The sequence below is a fragment of the Sander lucioperca genome, chromosome 16 (genome assembly GCF_008315115.2).
Source record: "Sander lucioperca isolate FBNREF2018 chromosome 16, SLUC_FBN_1.2, whole genome shotgun sequence".
NCBI lineage: Eukaryota > Metazoa > Chordata > Actinopteri > Perciformes > Percidae > Sander > Sander lucioperca.
In genome coordinates this window covers 21169283-21189186 of record NC_050188.1, presented here as the reverse complement: position 1 = coordinate 21189186, position 19904 = coordinate 21169283, and the positions used below count along the sequence as shown (strand labels likewise).

The 19904-nt window shown below is 38.3% G+C and overlaps 1 protein-coding gene across 2 annotated transcripts in view; it reads right to left on the bottom strand.

Moving 5' to 3' along the window:
* vps50 (VPS50 EARP/GARPII complex subunit) overlaps positions 1-19904 on the bottom strand; it is a 110622-nt gene that overhangs the window by 18615 nt on the left and 72103 nt on the right. Inside the window, exons 21-23 of one of the 2 annotated variants that reach the window (XM_031322998.2) lie at positions 19328-19449; positions 16259-16336; positions 15715-15795 (exon numbers count right to left, since the gene is read on the bottom strand). In XM_031322998.2, the coding sequence (XP_031178858.1) occupies positions 15715-15795; positions 16259-16336; positions 19328-19449 (281 nt within the window). The remainder of the gene's footprint in view (positions 1-15714; positions 15796-16258; positions 16337-19327; positions 19450-19904) is intronic. The other variant, XM_031322999.2, reaches the window with a different exon arrangement.

The window sequence follows — 19904 nt, the reverse complement described above, 5'->3', positions numbered from 1 at the left end:
ACAACTAAAGCTCCAAATTAAAGATGCACTTTGTTGTTACTTATTTATTCAACCACTAAAATGTACAGATGTTTTATTTTGTAGGTATTTTGTAAAGGCGATTAGTATGCACTTTCAATTGCGACAAGTGATTTATCATTTTGGCCAAGGATAAAAGCTGTTGAGCAGCAGTGGCTGGTGGCCACTTGTATGGACAACATGCCAGATCAACAGAAACATGTAAATACACAATATGTTGAAGTGCAGATAAATGAGAAATGATTGCTGCTGTTCTTTTGTTTGAGTTTTAATATGATTTCTATGTGTTTTGGTTTTGAACAGGTTACAAGTTGCAACACCTATCTTTAGTTTTAAGAAATAACTGTGTGACATAGCTTTTTTTCCTCACACTCAATCTCTTTTCTAACATTGCAGTGTGTTGCCTTTAATTATGCTGTATTATACTGACTTCTATCCTTGGGTTGCATCATGAAAGTCACACTGGTATATATATTATTATTATTATATATTCTCCTTTGAATTAACCAACTCAATTTAACTTTGGTTGCATTGGTCTGACATTACAGCAAAGTCTGGTATGGTCTATTTTTAATCTCTCCATGTGAGGCTTGACCTTTCACTGACTGTGCCCCTGAAGCATAAACACTATGCAAAAAAGGGAAAAAAAATGCTTCTGAAAGACTGTCGGGAGAAATATGAGGTTTCTTTTCCAACTGAATAAAACTCTGCACGGAATCTTCAGGTAAAATACAAAAGGTTTTAAAATAGAAGAAAACCAAACAACATTTGATTTTATGTATCTAAATCCAATTCTGAAGCGAGAAACACATTTTAGAGGTGCTTAGGGTGACACTGAATGTGATACAGCATCCGCCTTGAGTGGCTACTTCACGTTGATTAGTTCATTAGATACTTGATCTACTATCATTTTATGTTCAAAATGTCAAACATGTTTTAATGGAATAGCATTACCATAATTTCCCATTTTTGTTGCCCTTTGGTGCCCCCAAATATCTAAATTATTTTTGGAGATAAACATGCAAATCTTGTCTGATACTGAGACATCTAGCATATATCTAGCAAGAATACAGTAGATACAAATACTTTCATACAATTTGAATGAATCATTAATAAATTCCTACAAATGAGATTAATTTTGCTTAACCGTCTTTTTAATCCTGTGGCAATTATGAATCCCAGTTAACTTTGTGGTTGTTGGCAGACATGCACCGAACTGCAGCTGCTGGAATGCTCAGATTTATCAGAAAACAGGTAAAAATAGATTAATACTTCTAAAAAATAGCTTCGACATCAACTCCTCAGTCATCATTACAGACCTACTGTAATCAACTGTAGTGCAACTTGTTTTTCACTTGATATCCTCAAAGACACGACTGCACAAACAATTATGGTCCCGCTTTTATGAAGACACTCGATTAAAATGACAAATGACTTCAGTGAGATAAAAGTAAACTAACTCCATACGTCTGCTGCCTTGCCAAGTCCGTGCAAAAGAATGCCATATTGGACAAATTAAGCACCAGTGATAGATTTTTCAAAGTCGTACAAGGACCTGAAAAACTGGGGATGAGGCAGACCTTTCCATATAGCATGACTCATAGTGAAGAGGTCATACTTCATTTGATTTACACCCTGCAGCTGCTGAAGATATTTAGGACGAGTTTCTCTGCTGTCCCAACGAGATAAATAGTGAAAATGCTGGTCTGTTTTATTTGTTTGTGGTTATTTTCAATATTTGTAACTGAACAATTTTTGGTATATGGCATGTGTGTAAAGTATCTATCAGTGGCTGTAGTGTGCAGCATAGTACTGTATAAGAATAGTCTAATACGCCACAGAAAATACAATTCACAGGCAATATTAGAGCTAAAACCATTAGTTGATTCAGCGATACGTCAATGGGCAAAAAAATAATAAGCAACTATTTTGATAATCTTTCTTTTTTTTTTTCCCCAAAACTAACCAGTAAAAAAAATCCCAAACATTCTCTGGTTTCGCCTTCTCAGAGGATTTGCTGCATTTCTTTGTTTTATATCCTAGTAAACCGAATATCTTTGGGTTTCGGATACCTTGGGCAAGTTGAAATTCTAGTCATTAGCACGTGAAAATATGTCTTTGCCTTACAGAGTCGATTTATTGTTAATAGTTTCCTGTTCTCACAAATGGAAAAGGAAAAAGAGGGAAAGAAATCAAAGTTTTGACAAACACAAAATTAACATAAAACTGGTATTAGTGGATGCAAGATGCTGCATTGAATCTATTATGACAACCATATGAATTATTTCTTCTGTGAAAAAAAATGTGTAATGTGCATCCAAGCATGGTAAAACAGCTTTACAATGAAATGCTCTCAATTTGCCTTTGTTGTATTTCCCAGAGCAGTCTCAGAGCCAGAGCCGACGACTGAGCACACACTTCTCACTCAGCAGATAATCACAAATCACACAACTTTTCAGAGGAAAGTTTAAAAATAGCCAGAGGTGGCTTCCTTTCCATACAACTGACATCAATTTGGCAGGTTAAAAGAAGGAAAATATGCTGTTATATGTTTTTATTTCTCACTGTGAAGACATTCACCTCAGTATGTTGGAATATTAGTGTTCTGAATAGCATGATAAAAGCGCAAATATGTTATCTAAATGTAAAGAAAACAGGCAGCCCCACTACCAAATCATAACATAGATTACCCCCCATGAACAAGCCTTTATTTTGAAATATGAACAGTCAACTAAGATACAGTACAATGCTTCATCTGATGATGCTTTATTAATTCTGTGGTAGCAGCAATCTATTTAGTTACAAAAAGAACCAATTATGTGAGCTTAGAAATTCTACGAAATAAACGTCATATTCGGCAATGAAAGTATGACTAAAGACTAAAAAGTGATGACATGAAGTTACAGTCTCCGTATTCAATTCCATTTCATGAAAAACATCTTTTGGTTTGGGGAAATTCTGAAAGACTGGCTAGTCTAAAGACCAAGAGCCACATAAAACAGTGAGACCAAAAGTAAATTTGAAGCCCTGCAGGTAATAAACAAGGTTGGCATCCTCCAAGGCGGATGCACTGCAGGGTACAATTTCTTCAACACTGATACAGAGGCACAGAAAGCAGTTCAGCGATAAAAGAACCTGAATCGACTTACTGATACACAGGAACAAGGCAGGGGGACCACTAAAACCTGCTGAGTGGTGCTTGAAAAATGTTTATTAAAGTATATTCTTTTAAAAAAACGTGGTTGCAATTCCATCCACATTCTGCTCTAAAAACAAAAGTGTAGAAGAGATAGTATTCAATATGCTTTCTTTAAACAAGCTCCATTAAATAAACCTACTTCATGGGAGCAGACTGACGTTTAATTAGTGAATGTTAAGTATTTTAATCTAACAGTTTGGGAGTAATCAACACAGTTATGTAAATTATTTAATCAGGACGGAGGTAGTAGGAGGTCTTCACTGATGACACAATAATTAAGATTTCCCCTGAGGCAAATCTGCCCTAATCTAAATTGTTTGTTCGAGACAAAAGTGAAAATGACAGAAAATATTAAAGCGTTGACAGATATCAATACAATATTCTTTTAGAAAAGGAGAACACTAACCATCAGTAATATTTCACACTGCTATGCTTTGCATGATGCCTCAATGACGGCAGATAAAATTTAGCTGCACAAAAACGGCATACGTAAAGGTGCAGATTTATTAGATGTTGAATATTAATAAACAATAGTGTAAATAGTTACCATAAATATCATTGGTTAATAAAAAGCCATAGTTTAAGGACATATAAAATTACAAGCCAAGTCCACATCAAAGCTTTTTTTTTTTATTTGCCTATTCCATTGTCCTCCATTTCATTACACTTTGAATACTTCTCATGGAAAATAATTAAAGTTCACAGGTGATGTTTGAACAAAAACTGTATTTCTGCCCATTGTACTTAGAGAAAAGGAAATATCTCTGTGGGTGTCTGAATGCTCGATGCAGGAATGGAGGGAGAGGGCAATTATTTTCTACGAAGCTCAGCGTGTTTTAATTATGTCTGGTACTTGTGCTCAGACAAATAAGGGACTCATATTTCCCTGTGACAGATTTCAGTCTTTTGTTAATTTTTTTTTATATATATATATATATATATATATATATTTGAATACAGTCTGTTCCTCTGGATAACAGCTTGGACATACAATGTCAATAATATATTTTACTGATATAACTTAAAGCCACTTTAATGACCAGTTACACTTCAGTGTGCCAAGCTGAAAAAGACACCTACTCAGACGGCTGACAACGTTATCACAACATTATTATCACATTATCACCTATTCACACTGAATGGTGATGATATTGCAAGAGTAACAGAGTACAAATATCTTGGAATATGGCTTGACGAATCACTTACATTTAAACAACATATTAAAAACCTGAGGCAAACAACTTGGCTTCTTTTATAAAAACAGATCCAGCTTTCCCTTGCACTGCAGGAAATGTATAGTCGAGGCAGTCCTTTTGTCAGTCCTGGATTATGGTGACATAATTTAGAGACATGCCGCTGCTAACACTTTCACCACCATATATAGCATCTATGCTGAACTGGCCCACAGGACCTAACCAAACTCGCTCAACATATTGCCTTATGCTTCATGTCACACAGGTTAATGCCTGAGGTAGTTTGGTAAATCTGCTTTTAGTTTCCATGCACCAAAATCTTTAAACCACCTTCAATGTTCACTTAAACTGGACATTCTTTCTACCCCTGCACGTTTTAAGATTGTAATTTCAGATCACTTCACTTCTATGTGCGATTGTTTTCATTGAGTATCATTTACTTGTTTTGTGCTTCATGTTTTATGTGTCTTGTATCTCGGCTTTATGATGTTATGATGATTAAAGCACAAACAATAAATCCAGTGCTGACAACACTGGAAATCACTTTGTGCTCAATGCTTGAAAAGTGTTATATAAATAAAATTATTAAATTGTATTATTATTATGCTTTGTGGAGATTGAAGACATTTAGTTTGACTCTTACTATGAACTCTCTTTGTGTAAGTGACAGCAATAGTCAAATCATCGAGACAGAGATGCAGAAATGTTGAAAAAAAAAAATGCTCATCTAAGGAAACTAGAAAAGGGGCAAATGAATGGAACTACATAAATCACATCAACAGACCATCCGGTCTTGCTTTATCAATTGTTTGGATTTATGCTCATATTCTTTTGAGAATAATACACTTGATACTCACTCAATACACCTGACAAAACTTTGGCCTACAATGTCTGACCAAAAACATCATCCTTTCTGTCTGCATCCACAAAAGCTACAGATAAGGTCAAACTAGTCTCTTGCTGTCTTTGTTCCCTCTGCAGTCTCTCAGTCATGCTGTAGAGTCTGTGTTCTTACCGTCAGGCACTGACAACTCTTCATCGATGATCAATAATTAATGTGAATGGTACAAAACAGAAAAGTGAGTCAGCATGTGGAAGTAATGGCACCTTACAGCTAGAGCTTATATATAAAAAGATTTTCCAGGTGATTTTTCTAAGAACAAACATGATGCCAAAAGACAAAAACAAATGAGAATATTAGTGCTTTAAAAAACATTTCACTGCAACTGCATTTCATCAAAGCCAAACCATAATTTCATTAGGAATTTTGGAAAGCAGCACCACACCAAAGCCTTCTGGAGGAATTTATTTACTTGATTCTGTCACCTTTGCTAACATCCAGAAGTTGAGAAAGAACAGCCTGCCTAACAGTGCAAATATCAGCTTCGATGTCCTTAAGGGCCTTTCTATAGTGTGCACAGGCGAAAGCGAAAACAAGTTTTGTTTGTCTGCAAGGTATTAATGCTGAAATGGTTTCCCCATGTGGACCAACATCATTGCTAAGTATGAAGACATCAAGCATTAAAGCCAGGGAGCTTATCTACCCTTGTGTAATAATTAGAAATTAAACACTGGAATTCTCAATGAAAAGAAAACATAAAAATAAACGTCTAGGGAGGGATTTGAAAACAGATAAGAGCAAAGCTTTGAATAACACTTAAAAAACAGGGATACAGCACTAGCTTGATGTCTATCAATCCCTGCTTTTTTTCATCCAGCAGATCAAAGACGAGAGGCTGATATATTTAGCCGGCTGAAAAGGATTCTTAATGAGGATAGACGGTTAAAACAGATGTATGTGTGTGTGTGGGTATATGTACAATAATTGTGTGTGGTAGGACTCAAGTATAATGATACTCTACTACCCTTTATTGTATTCATATGGGACATGTAATCTCCTTCCCATAATGCCTTAGGGAGAAAGTGGAACTAAAGATCTGTTTCGATCAAAGTGACGAGTGCAGGATTTCAGGTCCATGGGGGGGGGGGACACCAAACCTTTATAGTGTATTTTAGATTTTATATAGGCCATACTTTTCAACTTGCTATTTTGTTGAACACAACACCACCCAAAAGCTTGGTTGTAGCATTTCGCATACAATGCTACTGCAAGTGTAGCCTGGGGAAGCAAACTAGAGCGATAGGCTCCCTCATTACACTTAAGTAGCCACAGTCTGCATTGCAGGCCATGGGTTTATCTTGACTCTGAGCAATTCTATGTTTTTCTAAAGTGCTGAGTCGGAAACACCTCTCTGGAGCATATATTTTCTTATTGGGTTTCCCTGCACGTCTAGCTTTTTTTTTTGAGAAGCTCAATTTTGAGCAACAGCCTGAGGTAGATTTGAGGTGGGTATGGGAAGCCCTATCAGTCAGCAGCATCAGACACCTGAGGAGAGCCGCAAGCTTCCTTTCAGTCTCAAGTCTGTCAGATCCATCATTTGAACTGTGTGAAGTAATGCTATATACATCTTGGGGGTGGACAATAAATAGTTTACTCAACATAAATTGCTGGTCTGAGAAAAGATATGAAAATTATTTGAAATACTTTAAAGGCCCTAAAAAAAATGTCTCAATCAGCTTGTATATGAACATATAATAATATAATAAAGTAAGATGCTTAAACTTAGCCACATTCAAGCATCAGTATTCATCTAGAGCTGAAACAATTATCTGAGTAATCAATTGAGAGGAAATGAATCTGCAACACTTTTAATAAGTAATCATTTAAGACTGTTTAAAAGCAAATTGCCAAATAATTCACAGGTTCTAGCTACTCAATTTTTTTTTTAATTTTCTTTTTTAGTGCTAAATTGAGTACTTTTGCATTTTGGAACCAAAAAGCAAGACTGGGGTAAAGGTAAGGGACTATACAGTGCTATCCTGGAGCATAACAAAGCAAGCCTGGCTCATGCCCCTTTCAAATAATACTGTAGCAAGGGAGCTCCGACCTAATAACCCTAAGAATTGTGGCCTTTCGAAAAGCAGCGTTTGCAGAAAAAAAAACTTAAAAAACTTTCAAATGTTGTTCCCCAGCAAACAAAAAAATAAACATCCTTGATTTGAAAGGTTCAGTAACCTCTTAATAGCTTTATAATTCTGTAATCGCCCTTGTCGTGTAGGTGGAGGAGTTGAGAAGTGATCTCCAAACTTAAGTGTCTCACTCTATCGTGATTGACTTCTTACTCCTCTCCAATCCATTCCATTCCACAGAGATTTATGGGAAAGTCGAGTGGACTGCCTGTCAGGCAATTACTGTCAAGTGGATTCTATTGCACCTCTTTGTCACTCTAACACTACAAATTTGGTTCTCATTAGATGAATGTCAAATGGAATTAGGGCCTTCATCTATTTTGTGTGACACCGCCCGGCACCTCAAAGCCTGTCTCTCACTTCTTTTCCCATAGCTGCTGGTCCACTCACCTGCTTTGGGGTGACAAGAAACATGATACGAGAAGAAACTAACTGTAGGTTGAAATACTTGAGTTAAGAACATGAAAGAACCAAGTTGAAGTGTATGGAGAATGCAGAATACAAATGAAAGGATTTCTTATGCGTCATTTTGCTTATCACTATGTCTGTCACACTGGGAGATGTGAGACAGGAAGCTTAAGTTACTGTTCCAAGGGGATCAACTGTCTCCTCATCACAGCTGAGGAGCATGACCTACAGCTGGGCCTATCAATGAAGTGCGTTCCACTGAAATAAAACCCCAACAAAATGTCAATACTTTTGATATCCTGACAACTACAGTACTGCATATAAACAGGCACACAATGGAGTTTAATTATGATCTATAATCCCTGTCAAATGGCAATCCCCTCTAGCTTGTTGCACCATTCACAGAGAGACAGCAGGCCACAACAAAAAGGCGAGTCTGGACAGCAATGTGCCCTAGTGAGATGCAAAACTAATGACTGGGTTCACTGTGCAGTGTGTGTGTGTGTGTGTATGTGTGTGACATTAGCCACACTCTCATGAGAGACAGCGTGCCTGTGTGTGTTAGCTGTGCCAAGACAGTGTAGCACATCTCAACCACAAAACATGTTTGGAGATTATCGCTCTGCTACTGACAGAAGAGAGCGTGAAAAGTGTGTTGGACAGTGTGTGCACAATGTAGTAGTGACCTACAGTAGCACTACAAACCTGTATGTGTTAATTTCTCAAAATTTGTTAAAGTTCCCATTTCTTTGGATACATGTTTTGTGTGTGTGTGTGTGTGTGTGTGTGTGTGTGTGTGTGTGTGTGTGTGTTTTGTGTGCATCTATGCAAGCACCCTCACTGCCAGATAACTGCTGCCAACACAGAAATTACCCGGCTTCTCATTCCTGTTTCAGTGCCAGGCATGGAAAAGCCTCCCTCTACGCGAAAGCCAAGTACCCAGAAGCGAGCGTACGCACACACAAACACACATCTAATCAACTCATCACACATTGTGGGTTGACTTCAGTAACTGTAAGACTCAGATCAAACAACAAAAACCCCAACACAATTTCCAGCCGCACAATCTTATCTTCATGCCTGGGCCGATAGTGAACACTGAAATTAGAGATGGCCTGATACCATTTTTTGCTTCCCGATACCGATCCTGATACCTGAACTTGCGTATCGGCCGATACCGAGTACCGATCCGATACCAGTGTGTCATATATTTTATTATGATTTAACAACTGTATACTACTATCCCTGTATGTATGTGATATTATTTCTGTCTTTGTTGATGGTCTGGCTCAGGTTAAACTCTTTGTGAAACATGAATGCCACAGAACTTTCTTTTATTATGCAGTTTGACAGTCAGTTATAACGGAAAAAGAACATAAATAAACTACTTTAACGTAGATTTTATTTAGGGCTTTATTATGTGGTATCGGATCGGTGCCTAAACTCCAGTACTTCCCGACACCGATACCAGCGTTTAAGGCAGTATCGGAGCGGAGTATTTGTATGTGTATTTATTTCAGTTAGAGATGTTCTGATACCGGTATCGGAACATCTCTAACTGAAATAAATACACATACAAACACATCATTATTCAGGCGTATTCGTATATTCAGTCAGAACTGAAGCACCAATAAACTGGGAGGATCGATACAAGCAGTTGTCTGTGCTGAGAGTTGAGAGGCATGTAATCACTGGCAAACAGCTACTAAAGAGGAGGCAATAGGACAAACCGATAAAAATGGAAGGAGGAAAAGTAAAGGAAGAAATGAGAGAGTAAGAGTTGGAAAAACAAGTGAGCAAAACTGAGGCTTGAAAGAGTAAATACTGATGGATTTAGTATTGAGATAAGTGAAAGGATAGTGGACCAGAGGTGGCCTTAATTGCAAATGCTAGCTTGTGTCAGTTCTTCACAATATTGCCTGCAGCAACGGCTCTCAAAAGCTGCCACAGCTGAACTTTCTGGCATGGACAATATGGCCACAAATGGACCATTCTGACACAGCACTGTCATCGAACCTGGCCCAAGCAATATCACTAAAGGACTTGAATTTTTCTTTGAGGCAAGGATTGTAAGTAAATCATTATTTTACGCGACAGCTGATTTCTTTTCAAGTAAAATAATTCAGTTCAAATTCAGGTAAAGATGATACATTTGAACTAGAAACTGGTGTTGATGAAAGCCTGTGTGATTAAACATGACGTAACAAGTGTTTTGTGGAAAACGAATATGTGAACAAGGCAGTTACATCTCTGCCACTCTCAAACGTTTTCCCTAACCACACAACCTTGAAAACACTCTCAATGAAATATTCAAAGTCAAAAAGGAGTGAACTCGAAATGAAAACTGTCGAGCGCAAAGAAGCATCGGAGTTTCGGAGAGGTAATCAAGAATAACAGAGGCAGAGAAAAAGAACATAAACGAGGTGATGATCTTTTACTTTTCCCCCGTGGTACTCCCAATTTAAGCTAAAGCCACTCTGTACCTGAGACGAGATGAGATGAAATCTTGTTGCCGTTCATATGGGACTCAGAGTCATTACTAGCACATTGGTTTTGGAATCAAACAGTTGTGACGGCAAATCAGGGGAACAAAACCGCAAGGATTCGGCTGCTCAATTGAAATGCAGTGTGTAATTAACTTTATAATCTGTTTACAAATGAGGTCTACCCTGCTGCAATCTCTGGAGTGTTTGGGTGTGTGTATTTGTATGCAGAGGGAGTGTGTTTGAGTACTCAAAGTGAATACATTCTCACTTTGGAGTGGAGACACCTACATTAAAAAGTGCGGGATTTATAATCCATATGGAAACTAGATATAAATTGTTATAAATGACAATATACTGTTAGCTGTGGTAATAAAAGCGCTAAACAAAGTGTGAGTTTATAAGATTTTTGTGCGCAGATCATGATGTGAAACACAAAAGAGCAGAAAAAGACAGAGATGAAAGAAAGAAAAAGGGGGAAAACGGCATTTTTCCAACATTGAATGATTTATCGAGATGAGCTAAAATAGTTTTGCATATGAGAAAGGACAGACTAAAAGCATTTGCCAATACATTAGAGAAAGGATGGGTGTAAATACAAAGCCAGAGTCAGTGTCCTCCCTCTAAAGGGGTTTTAAATAGATCTACTATCACGCGGCATGTGATGGCCACAAAGTGATATGATTATGCTCATCTGAAATGCGCGTGTTCATGCACGCATTAAAGATTTAACATCGTTTTTTCCTCTTAAAAGAGCTCTCTCTCGCTCACGAAAACCCACTTGTCTCTGTTCTCTTTCTCTACACAGTCTGTCCATTAGTCAGTCTGTGTTCATTTGATCAGGTAAACAGTTCAGAGAATACACATATTCTCCACAGCTGAGCACCAAGCTTCTCTCATATTGGAAATGGCTCGCAATTTAGCGAGATGGGACTGGGGTGTTAATAGTTGCTATAGTGCCCCCTGAGGGAAGAAAATATGTTGCTGCAGTACACTGCTTAATACAATTTAAAGTTTTTCTTCATCATTCTTTTCGGACTTTTATCTGTTTTCTTCCCTTTGACTTCCTGCGTTATTTTGCTTTCATTTTTTCCTCCTCCTTAGTCCACCCTTGAATTACAAAGCCATACACGTCACAGTAAAAGTAGCCAGCATTGCTATCACAGCGAAATGCCATTATTCTGCACTGTCAAATAAATACTTTGGATGCTGAGTGCTTCCTCCTATGGAAAACTGCTGATTATATCAACATGCAAAAGTGTGCTGGTTGGAAAACAATTCACCCCGTTCCCCTTGCTTCACATTCTGATAGGATGTACATTTAAGATGAGACAATATGTTGTTATTGGGATTGACAGTCACCTGCCAACTAATCACAGTCCAAATCAGTGATCAAGTTACTGTCATCAGTTTTCTTAAAATTTCAATAACATTTCAGAGGCAAAAACAAAAACACTAAATGGCAAATTTATTAGTTTGTCCTACAACATGATATGTGGTGTTATGTGAACACATTTATAAAATTAGAAAGGATATTTGAGAGAAACAGACAGAAAGCCCCACAGGTTCTCAGAAAAATAAAAAAAACATTATACAAGATCTCACCATGGGAAAATAATACACTCTCTTCTTCATTTTCAGAACTGATGGGAGTATTGTGAGTCACATATTGTGACATATGATAAAAATCCAATTTAACTATGCATAAGCAAAATTGGCCTCTAGCTCTGGACAGAATTAAAAGCTAAAATAATGTGGTCTTTTTTCTAGAGCTTCTGAACTGAGCTCTTCTGAATAATAATGCCCATAACAGATGTGTAAATAACCTGCTCGGGAGCAGGTTATGTTGGAGATTAGAGATCAACGGATGTAAAAGCACCGCCTACTGACCAATCAATACTCAGTTGATAACAGCGTCACCGTTCTTAGGAGATCAGGTGGAGCTCGGTGCGCGGAGAGAGAGAGGTGCGCTCATTAAAGTTTAAACATTTAGAGAGCGATAACCCCATTAACAATCCCTGATGGGTATTTTTATGAAAGATGTAGATTTCCAGCGGAGGAAATTACATAAAGGCTATCGTCGGCTTCTTGAGCCGTGTGTTGCCAATGGACACATTGGTTTGTATTTGTATATTTTTTATTTGCTCTCACGATCGCTTCCCACTGCCAGCGTTGCAACTGAAATAAAAGGCTAAAGCAACGACAGTTTAAAAAAAAAAAAAAAAGCACAAGTGTAATTCTGGTCAGATCTTGTGCCTGACTGACGGGGAAGTGATATTGATAAGGGTTGTGATTTACACATTTACAGCGTCTGTTATTTTTTGCCAGCTTTCCTTCCTGTTTTAGGAAGCAGCGACTGTATTGCGTTTTGCCTGTAAAGCCGTGTCTGTGTTCGTCATATTTATGTAGAATTATAGTTTGCTCTTATGTAAAATATGCGGCTCTGGTAGATGTTTGTGATTGTTCATATGGAGCAAACACCACCTCTTTTTTGGGAAACTCTGGGTTGATTGAACAAGTTGTTAACCAGCATCGTGACACAGTTTATGCCGGACCGTGGTTGTTAGGTTAGGTGAAGCCAGGTAACTGAAATTAATCCAGGCCATGTTGATCTTGATTCGTAGTACAGGCCTCTTTTGCTGTGTTGTTTATGTACTTGTCTTTATGTATCTATTGATGTAATTGTCCGTGTATATTTCCAATGTGAATATAACAGATTTCCCCCACGGGACAATACATATCTATCTATCCATCTTCTACCATAATTAGTAGGGCTGTACGATTCAGAAATTGTCACAATTCAATTCTGATTTTTAGGCTCACGATTCGATTCAATATCTATTTTCGATTCAAAAACGATTCTCGGTTCAAAAAATGATTCACAGTATGTAAATGTAGTTACTTTTCCCATGTGATTGCAGTAGACATACAATTTTAAAGAAAAGAAACAACAAATTAAATGTAGTTTGATATTACTTTATATGTCTTCATACAAAAATAAAAACTTTTGCAACTAAAAACTGCAAAAGTGCCAAGCTTTGGCCAGCTTTCAAATACCTTTAATTCAAGTATAAAACTGTTAAATAAAAAGAGCTTTTACATTTAGCTTTAAAGTGCTGTACTCAGACCTAACAAAAAATACTGCTAAATGTGGTTTAAGGAGTACTTCAGCTACCAGGTTGACTGTTGAAATGTGAACTTGACTGGGCACATTGAACTTCCTAAAATTAGGCCCTTTCTTTTTAGAACTGTGTCAACTACAGTCCATTCAACAGAACTTTTGTGATGTGTCAGAATCACATAAGGGATACACATTTAGGTGTGTGTGTGTGTGTGTGTGTGTGTGTGTGTGTGTGTGTGTGTGTGTAACCAGTTCATAGTCCACCACTGGCTGGAATCTTTACATTCTTTTGCAGAAACAGAAGCTGGTCTACGTGTTTTGGAGTGAGCATGCTCCGCTGTGCAGTTACGATGTCTCCGGCAGTTGAGAACACTCTCTCTGATGCAACGGTGGGAGTTTAGAGCATTGAAAGAGAGTGCCTTGGTTGACTGGCACGGTACTTTAGGTTGTTGTTCGTCCACGTCTTTAATGTTAATCTCCGGGTGATGCCGTACCATGTGAGTTCTCAAGTTTGTGGTGTTTCCCAAGGGGGTAAGCCTCTCTCCACAACGCGTATGGTGCCATTTTGATGCTAACAAGCACTCACCCGCCGTTAGCATTCCATTGACTGCCATTCATTTTGACAGCGAATAACTTTACATCTGAAATGTTTAAAGACTTTATTTGTCCATTGTTTATTTCTAAAGAAACACGACAATGTATAAAAGGCTCCATTACCTTGTACCTCACGTTATGGCTCCGTAGCAGACGTTTTTTGTAAAACTAGGCTAACGATTGTGTCATAACCACGCGACTTACTGTCGCATAGTAGAGGAATTACCGTATAGTACAGGAGAAGCTTGCAGGCAGTTTCGACTTACTTTAGCTGTTGAAGTTTAATTACTAATGTTAACTAGCATTTTAGTTAGCAATAATTAGCCTGTGTCCATGTTATCGCCTTACATATACCTACGCTCTCCGTCTCTGCAATATTGGGAATGATTGAGATTTCTCTTGGCACAGCTACCAGAAGACTTACAACTTTCAGACAGGTTGCTCACGTCACATCTATGTTTTCAAGCTCAGTTTGCAGCTGCGCATATAACGCTCAGCCCTCACCGGAAAAGTGCTTCTAATATACTTCACTGGTCTCCGTCCATAGCAACGGGATCTGTTGGTCCATTTCTTGGTGGACCAATGGTGTTTCCAAAATACTTAACTTTCGCTTTGCAAAGCCTGCATATAGCATGATTCCTATCAAGTTCTGTCTTCCCCTCAAGGTTATAAAAGCCGAAATGTGTCCAAACTCTCGCCTTCAATGAGGATGGAGCAGGTTGAATAATTCCTTCTGTGAAGTTTACCATTGTTTGCGCCGACTAAACTACCTCCGCTGCACTCGTTCTTCTTCTGATTATGACAAGAGTGCCCAGGCGAATTCGACCCATCTATGGGAATGGCGAGGTAATGTCATTTCAGGACAATAGTGTCAAAACGAAAACAAAAAATATGAATCGATTTTGAATCGGTAGAGCTTGAATCTCGATTCGGATCGATTTTTTTGCACACCCCTAATAATTAGACTTAGGGGACACGACGCATTGTTTCTTTTCACTAAAAATAAAGAAAAACCAAGCCAAAACATCAATACAATTTCATATTTTCCTCCAGGGGAGCAAAACTTCAGTGGAATTGCAGATTAGGGCCAGACTAAAGTCCAAGTACAGCTTCTTTGAGCACAGGCCAAAAAGCCTGTCTGATATTATGGAGACAAATGAAAGGCAGAAGTGAGAGATGACACTTGCTTCATCATGTAACAGAGGAGACAGACTGTAGAAAGATACACTATCAGACAAAGTGTAGAGAGTGTTGTCTGCACATTGTCACTATGTAGTTTTACAGAGGGGAGTAGGGATTGAGAGCCCTAATGGAATAACACACACATCCACCCTGACGTGGCCACTTAAACAGAGGGAGGTGTGTGTATGGGTAAGTGACCACTGGCCAGACAATGATGACCCATAATGCAATTTGTGGCGATATGGGCTGTGAGATCAGACACATGGTTGGGATGGATATAGGGGATTGGCAAAAAATACAGGCAGTGGCATAAAGAGGTGAGGCACACGAGGAAAGGGGAGTGAAGAAAAGCATGTTTGTGTCAGAAAATGAGACAGGCGAAGAGGTAACAAGCGATGGTAAAAGAGAAAGAAAGAAAAGGAAAGTGATTAGAAGAGAAAGTGAGACAGAGAGTAGAGGAAGAGAGAGAGAGAGTTACATTCTTACCATGTCAATGAGGCTCTCCTGGATCCGGTTCAGTGTAGTTCTCAGTCTGCTGCTGATAAGGCCCAGGCCCGATGACTCATACTGTCGAACACACACACACACACACACACACACACAGTTAGTTTTTGCACAGTGAACAAACACCTTCCTCTATAAGAACACACACTTCAGCAGAGTGTGAAAGAACACACACACAGCAACATCTGCTTTCATCTCACGTAGTCGGAGACAAGAGAGTCTTTACTTTCTGCTTCTAGTTGAGTCTAATCGATCAGGGAGGAGTAACTGGGAGGAACAGACATCACACCGGCGACAGTACATGACAGACGAGAGGTAAAAGAGGAGAACGCACAGCAAACTCAACATCTAAATGCTTGTGAAATCACTTTTAGATGCGTTTGATGTTACTTGAGAAAGCAACTTACGAACACCTTAAGGGCTACAAATCAACCACACCACAAGTGTTAACTAGCCTTTTGGACTTGCAAGGTGCCGGGGACAACCTTGTTTATTAGTCACAATGTTTCCAGAGATCTGCTCTTACCAAGCAAGCAGGGCCCACCACCCTGGCAGGGCACACATCTTTACCACCGTGAGATGGCAAAGACGGGCTAGGGAAAGGCTATGGATGGCGTATGGGCAGCAGAAAGAAAAAACAAGCAAAGTCTCAAATTAAAAAAAAGAAATGACAATGTGGAGGAAGTATTTAAAGAAGGAAGCAAACAAAAACGCAGAATTAGATTAATGAAAGTAATGGGTGAAATTACATACAAAATCTGTTCAAACTAATCAGAAAATGCTGATCAGCCAGGTAAGGTAAGGAATATATATAATTATTGTTACCAGGATACATGCTAGCTTCCTTATTTATGTCCACACACAAATTTGCGTGTGTGTGTGTGTGTGTGTGTGTGTGTGTGTGTGCGCGTCATTCTGCGTCACTGGAGACTGATGATGTTAACACTTTGACCTGCACATGCAAGATGAATATCATCCATTGTGAGGGAACTGTCTGTGGGAATCAGGAGTCGAGAATGGAAAAGAACCATTTGTTGCATTATTGGTAATTTTTCAGAGAAGCCATCTATTTACATGTCAAATACTTTCCTGTTCTGCTCTCTGTCTCTCTCTCTCAATTCAGTAGAAATAATCAAATCAAAACCAAAGCAACAATAACAATAATATACCAATGGTAATAAGCAATACTCTGCTGTAATACTGTGCAATATTCTCTTCTCTCTCTCTTAACACATCTTTCCTACTTCAGTGTTTTGGTATCCAGCCTCTCTCCTCCCTTTTGTCTGCCATCATACTGCAAAACAGAGCGACACAGTACAGAATCTTCCATCTTTATCTTCCCAATTCACTGTTTTGCTCTTATTTTAACTTTCTTCCATATCTTCTTAGAATATACACTATTGTAAGATCCAGGTTTTCCCCATGGGGCAAAGCTTCCAATAATTTTTTAATCATTAATCACTTTTCCAAAAAACTGTAACTCTGCCTCTCTCAGTCCCAGCAGTTGAAAGCCCCATTATTAATAGTGATGAAGAATCTGCGAGCACGGCACATAATGGATCTTCAGCAAATGTTTAACAGAGTCAATGGTGCAGCTTGACTTGAAAGGGTCAATATACACAGATAATGGGGTATTTACCCTTTTGAATATTTATGTCACCCATTACGCTTCAAGTGGAGGAGTCAAGCAGCTCCATTTTGATTCCAGCGGTATAAAGAGAGCAAAGCCTAGGTCAAAATACCAGCATATGTGCATATCATTTCCATTAGCTTATTAAAGATTCATAGGGGCATTAGCATTTCACTGTAGGTGCCTCTTATAGTAGGACTATTAATGAAATGGGCTGGTTCATATTACACTTAATGAGGACTAGAGGTACATTGAAAAAAGAAAAAAATAGTTTCAGAGAGATGCAGACAAAAAGAGATTAAGGAAACTGTGGCACAAAAGATGAAAAAAGGATGGGAAGGAGCAGGAAAATGACATATAGTATATGTGTAAGGAAGGAAAAGAGTTTAAGACAAGGTAGACAATCATACAGAAAAAGAGTGATATAAATAAAAGCATGGAGACAGAGAGAATATAAAACCCATAGTAGATTAAGACACATGAGAAAAGCGACCCCTTGACAAGTTGTCAACTCACAACCCCTTTCCTCATCTCCCAATGACACACACACACACACACACACACACACACACACACACACACACACACACACACACACACACACCCACACACACACACACACACACGTCAATAACGTGTAGTGGAGCTGCCCCCGCGGAGCGTTCATCCTCTTTATCTCTTCCACCTCGATGGGACAGAAGTCATTTTGCAGCTATCATTACTACCTCCCCGAGGGTGATACTGACACAAATGCTGTTTTCTTTCTTTGTGAGGAACAGTATAAATGACATGATAGTCCCTAGACGGAGAGGGGAAACTGGGCTGTTGAACCTAAATTTGCACTGATACAGACAGCAATGACAAAAGACAGTGGTTATCCCCCCCCCCTCACTGTATAACATCTGATAAACATGAAAAAAAAATAAAAATAAAATCTATCTTTAAAAATAAAAGCACACACTTTTCTTAAAGCACCATACCACTGATGCAGCAGAAGTAACGTAACTGCAGGTATTGCAATAGAATAGAAGACCAACACTCCTGATTACTTGTGGTAAGTCACATGCTCACATTTTTCTATTTTTAGTAATAAGGTGTGACACACCAGCATGGTATGATGCACATCAAAACACCGGTGCTTATTGTTTTTGTGGAACATTTTCTGCACTTAATAAGATAAAATGACAGCAGGGAGATGATAAGAAATGAGGGGGGCAAGAGATGAGCAACATGCCAGACTCATATCAGGGATGTTGCTGTTCATTATTGGAATCTAAACCTCTAGGCCACCAAAGCCCCCCAACTGTTTCCTATATAAGCCCACACGCTGGCTGTATCTTGATGCTTGTAGACGCATCAGGAAACTGGATTGTATAACTCATGTGTCAGTGGGTTTTATAGATTTCAACTGATGCACAAATAATAAATAATGCGACACCAATGTGGTCGGTTTGTGTTGAACTCAAGGTAATAAACTCTGTCTATTTTACAGTATGGTGACAGTGGAGACATATTTAAATATATACTGTATATACATATAAATAAATAAATAAATATTGTACTTTGTACTGCACTACATTTATTTGATACCTTTAATTACTAGTCACATTGCAGATTCGGCTTAGTCATACAAATACAATATGATGTATTATTCTGGATAAATATAATACAGTGTAGTATTATATATACAGTATACTTACCCACTTCAACATTAAAGGTTCATATAAATGCATAACTAATTTAATTATATAATGTACATTATTCTAAAAAGGAGTACTTTTTACTTATATTTTGATGCTAGTACTTCAGGATTTTTACTTAACATTTTGAATGCAGGAATTGTATTTGATACTTGAGTAAAAGATCTGAGTACGTCTTCCAACGCTGCCTGTTTCACTCATTGCTCTTTAACATAAATATACTGCATGTAATCAAACAATAGCATAGTGATTCAAAATACTGTACCATGTCATTGCGTCCAAAGAAGGTGTATACAGCATACAGGTAGTAGTCAAAGAGCTGTGACACACAGTGGATGACATCGAAGGCAATCGGCTTCAGAATGTTCATCATCTGCATATACTTCCCTGTTCGGAGATGATAGAAAATAAACAGTAACTATAATTTGATAAAGTTTGTTGGACAAGCTTTATGTGTTCCTGGTTGCATACCAAAGAGTATCACAGTGGTCACCCAAACTGTTTTTATTAGCCTCATTTTCATTTTTAACCCAGTATCATTTCCAATCAATGAAATGCTTCTGTTCTTAAGTACATTTTGTCGGAGATTAAAAGAGTTAAACTGCAGGGAGTTAATCATGGTGGAACCACATCCTTTAAGCAAGGACTTCCACAGGAACACATTGCATGTGCATACAATTGGGGGCAAGGATTGAATTTAGCAGGAAGGTAATAAAAGCAAAAAGTACAGTAGTAAAGGGGTGTAACAAGGTTACCATTGACTCAGAACTGATGGAGGGGGGGAAATAAGAAATAAACTCAATCTAGCTGGCTTTGCCCCTGAGACAGCACTATTTCTCTCA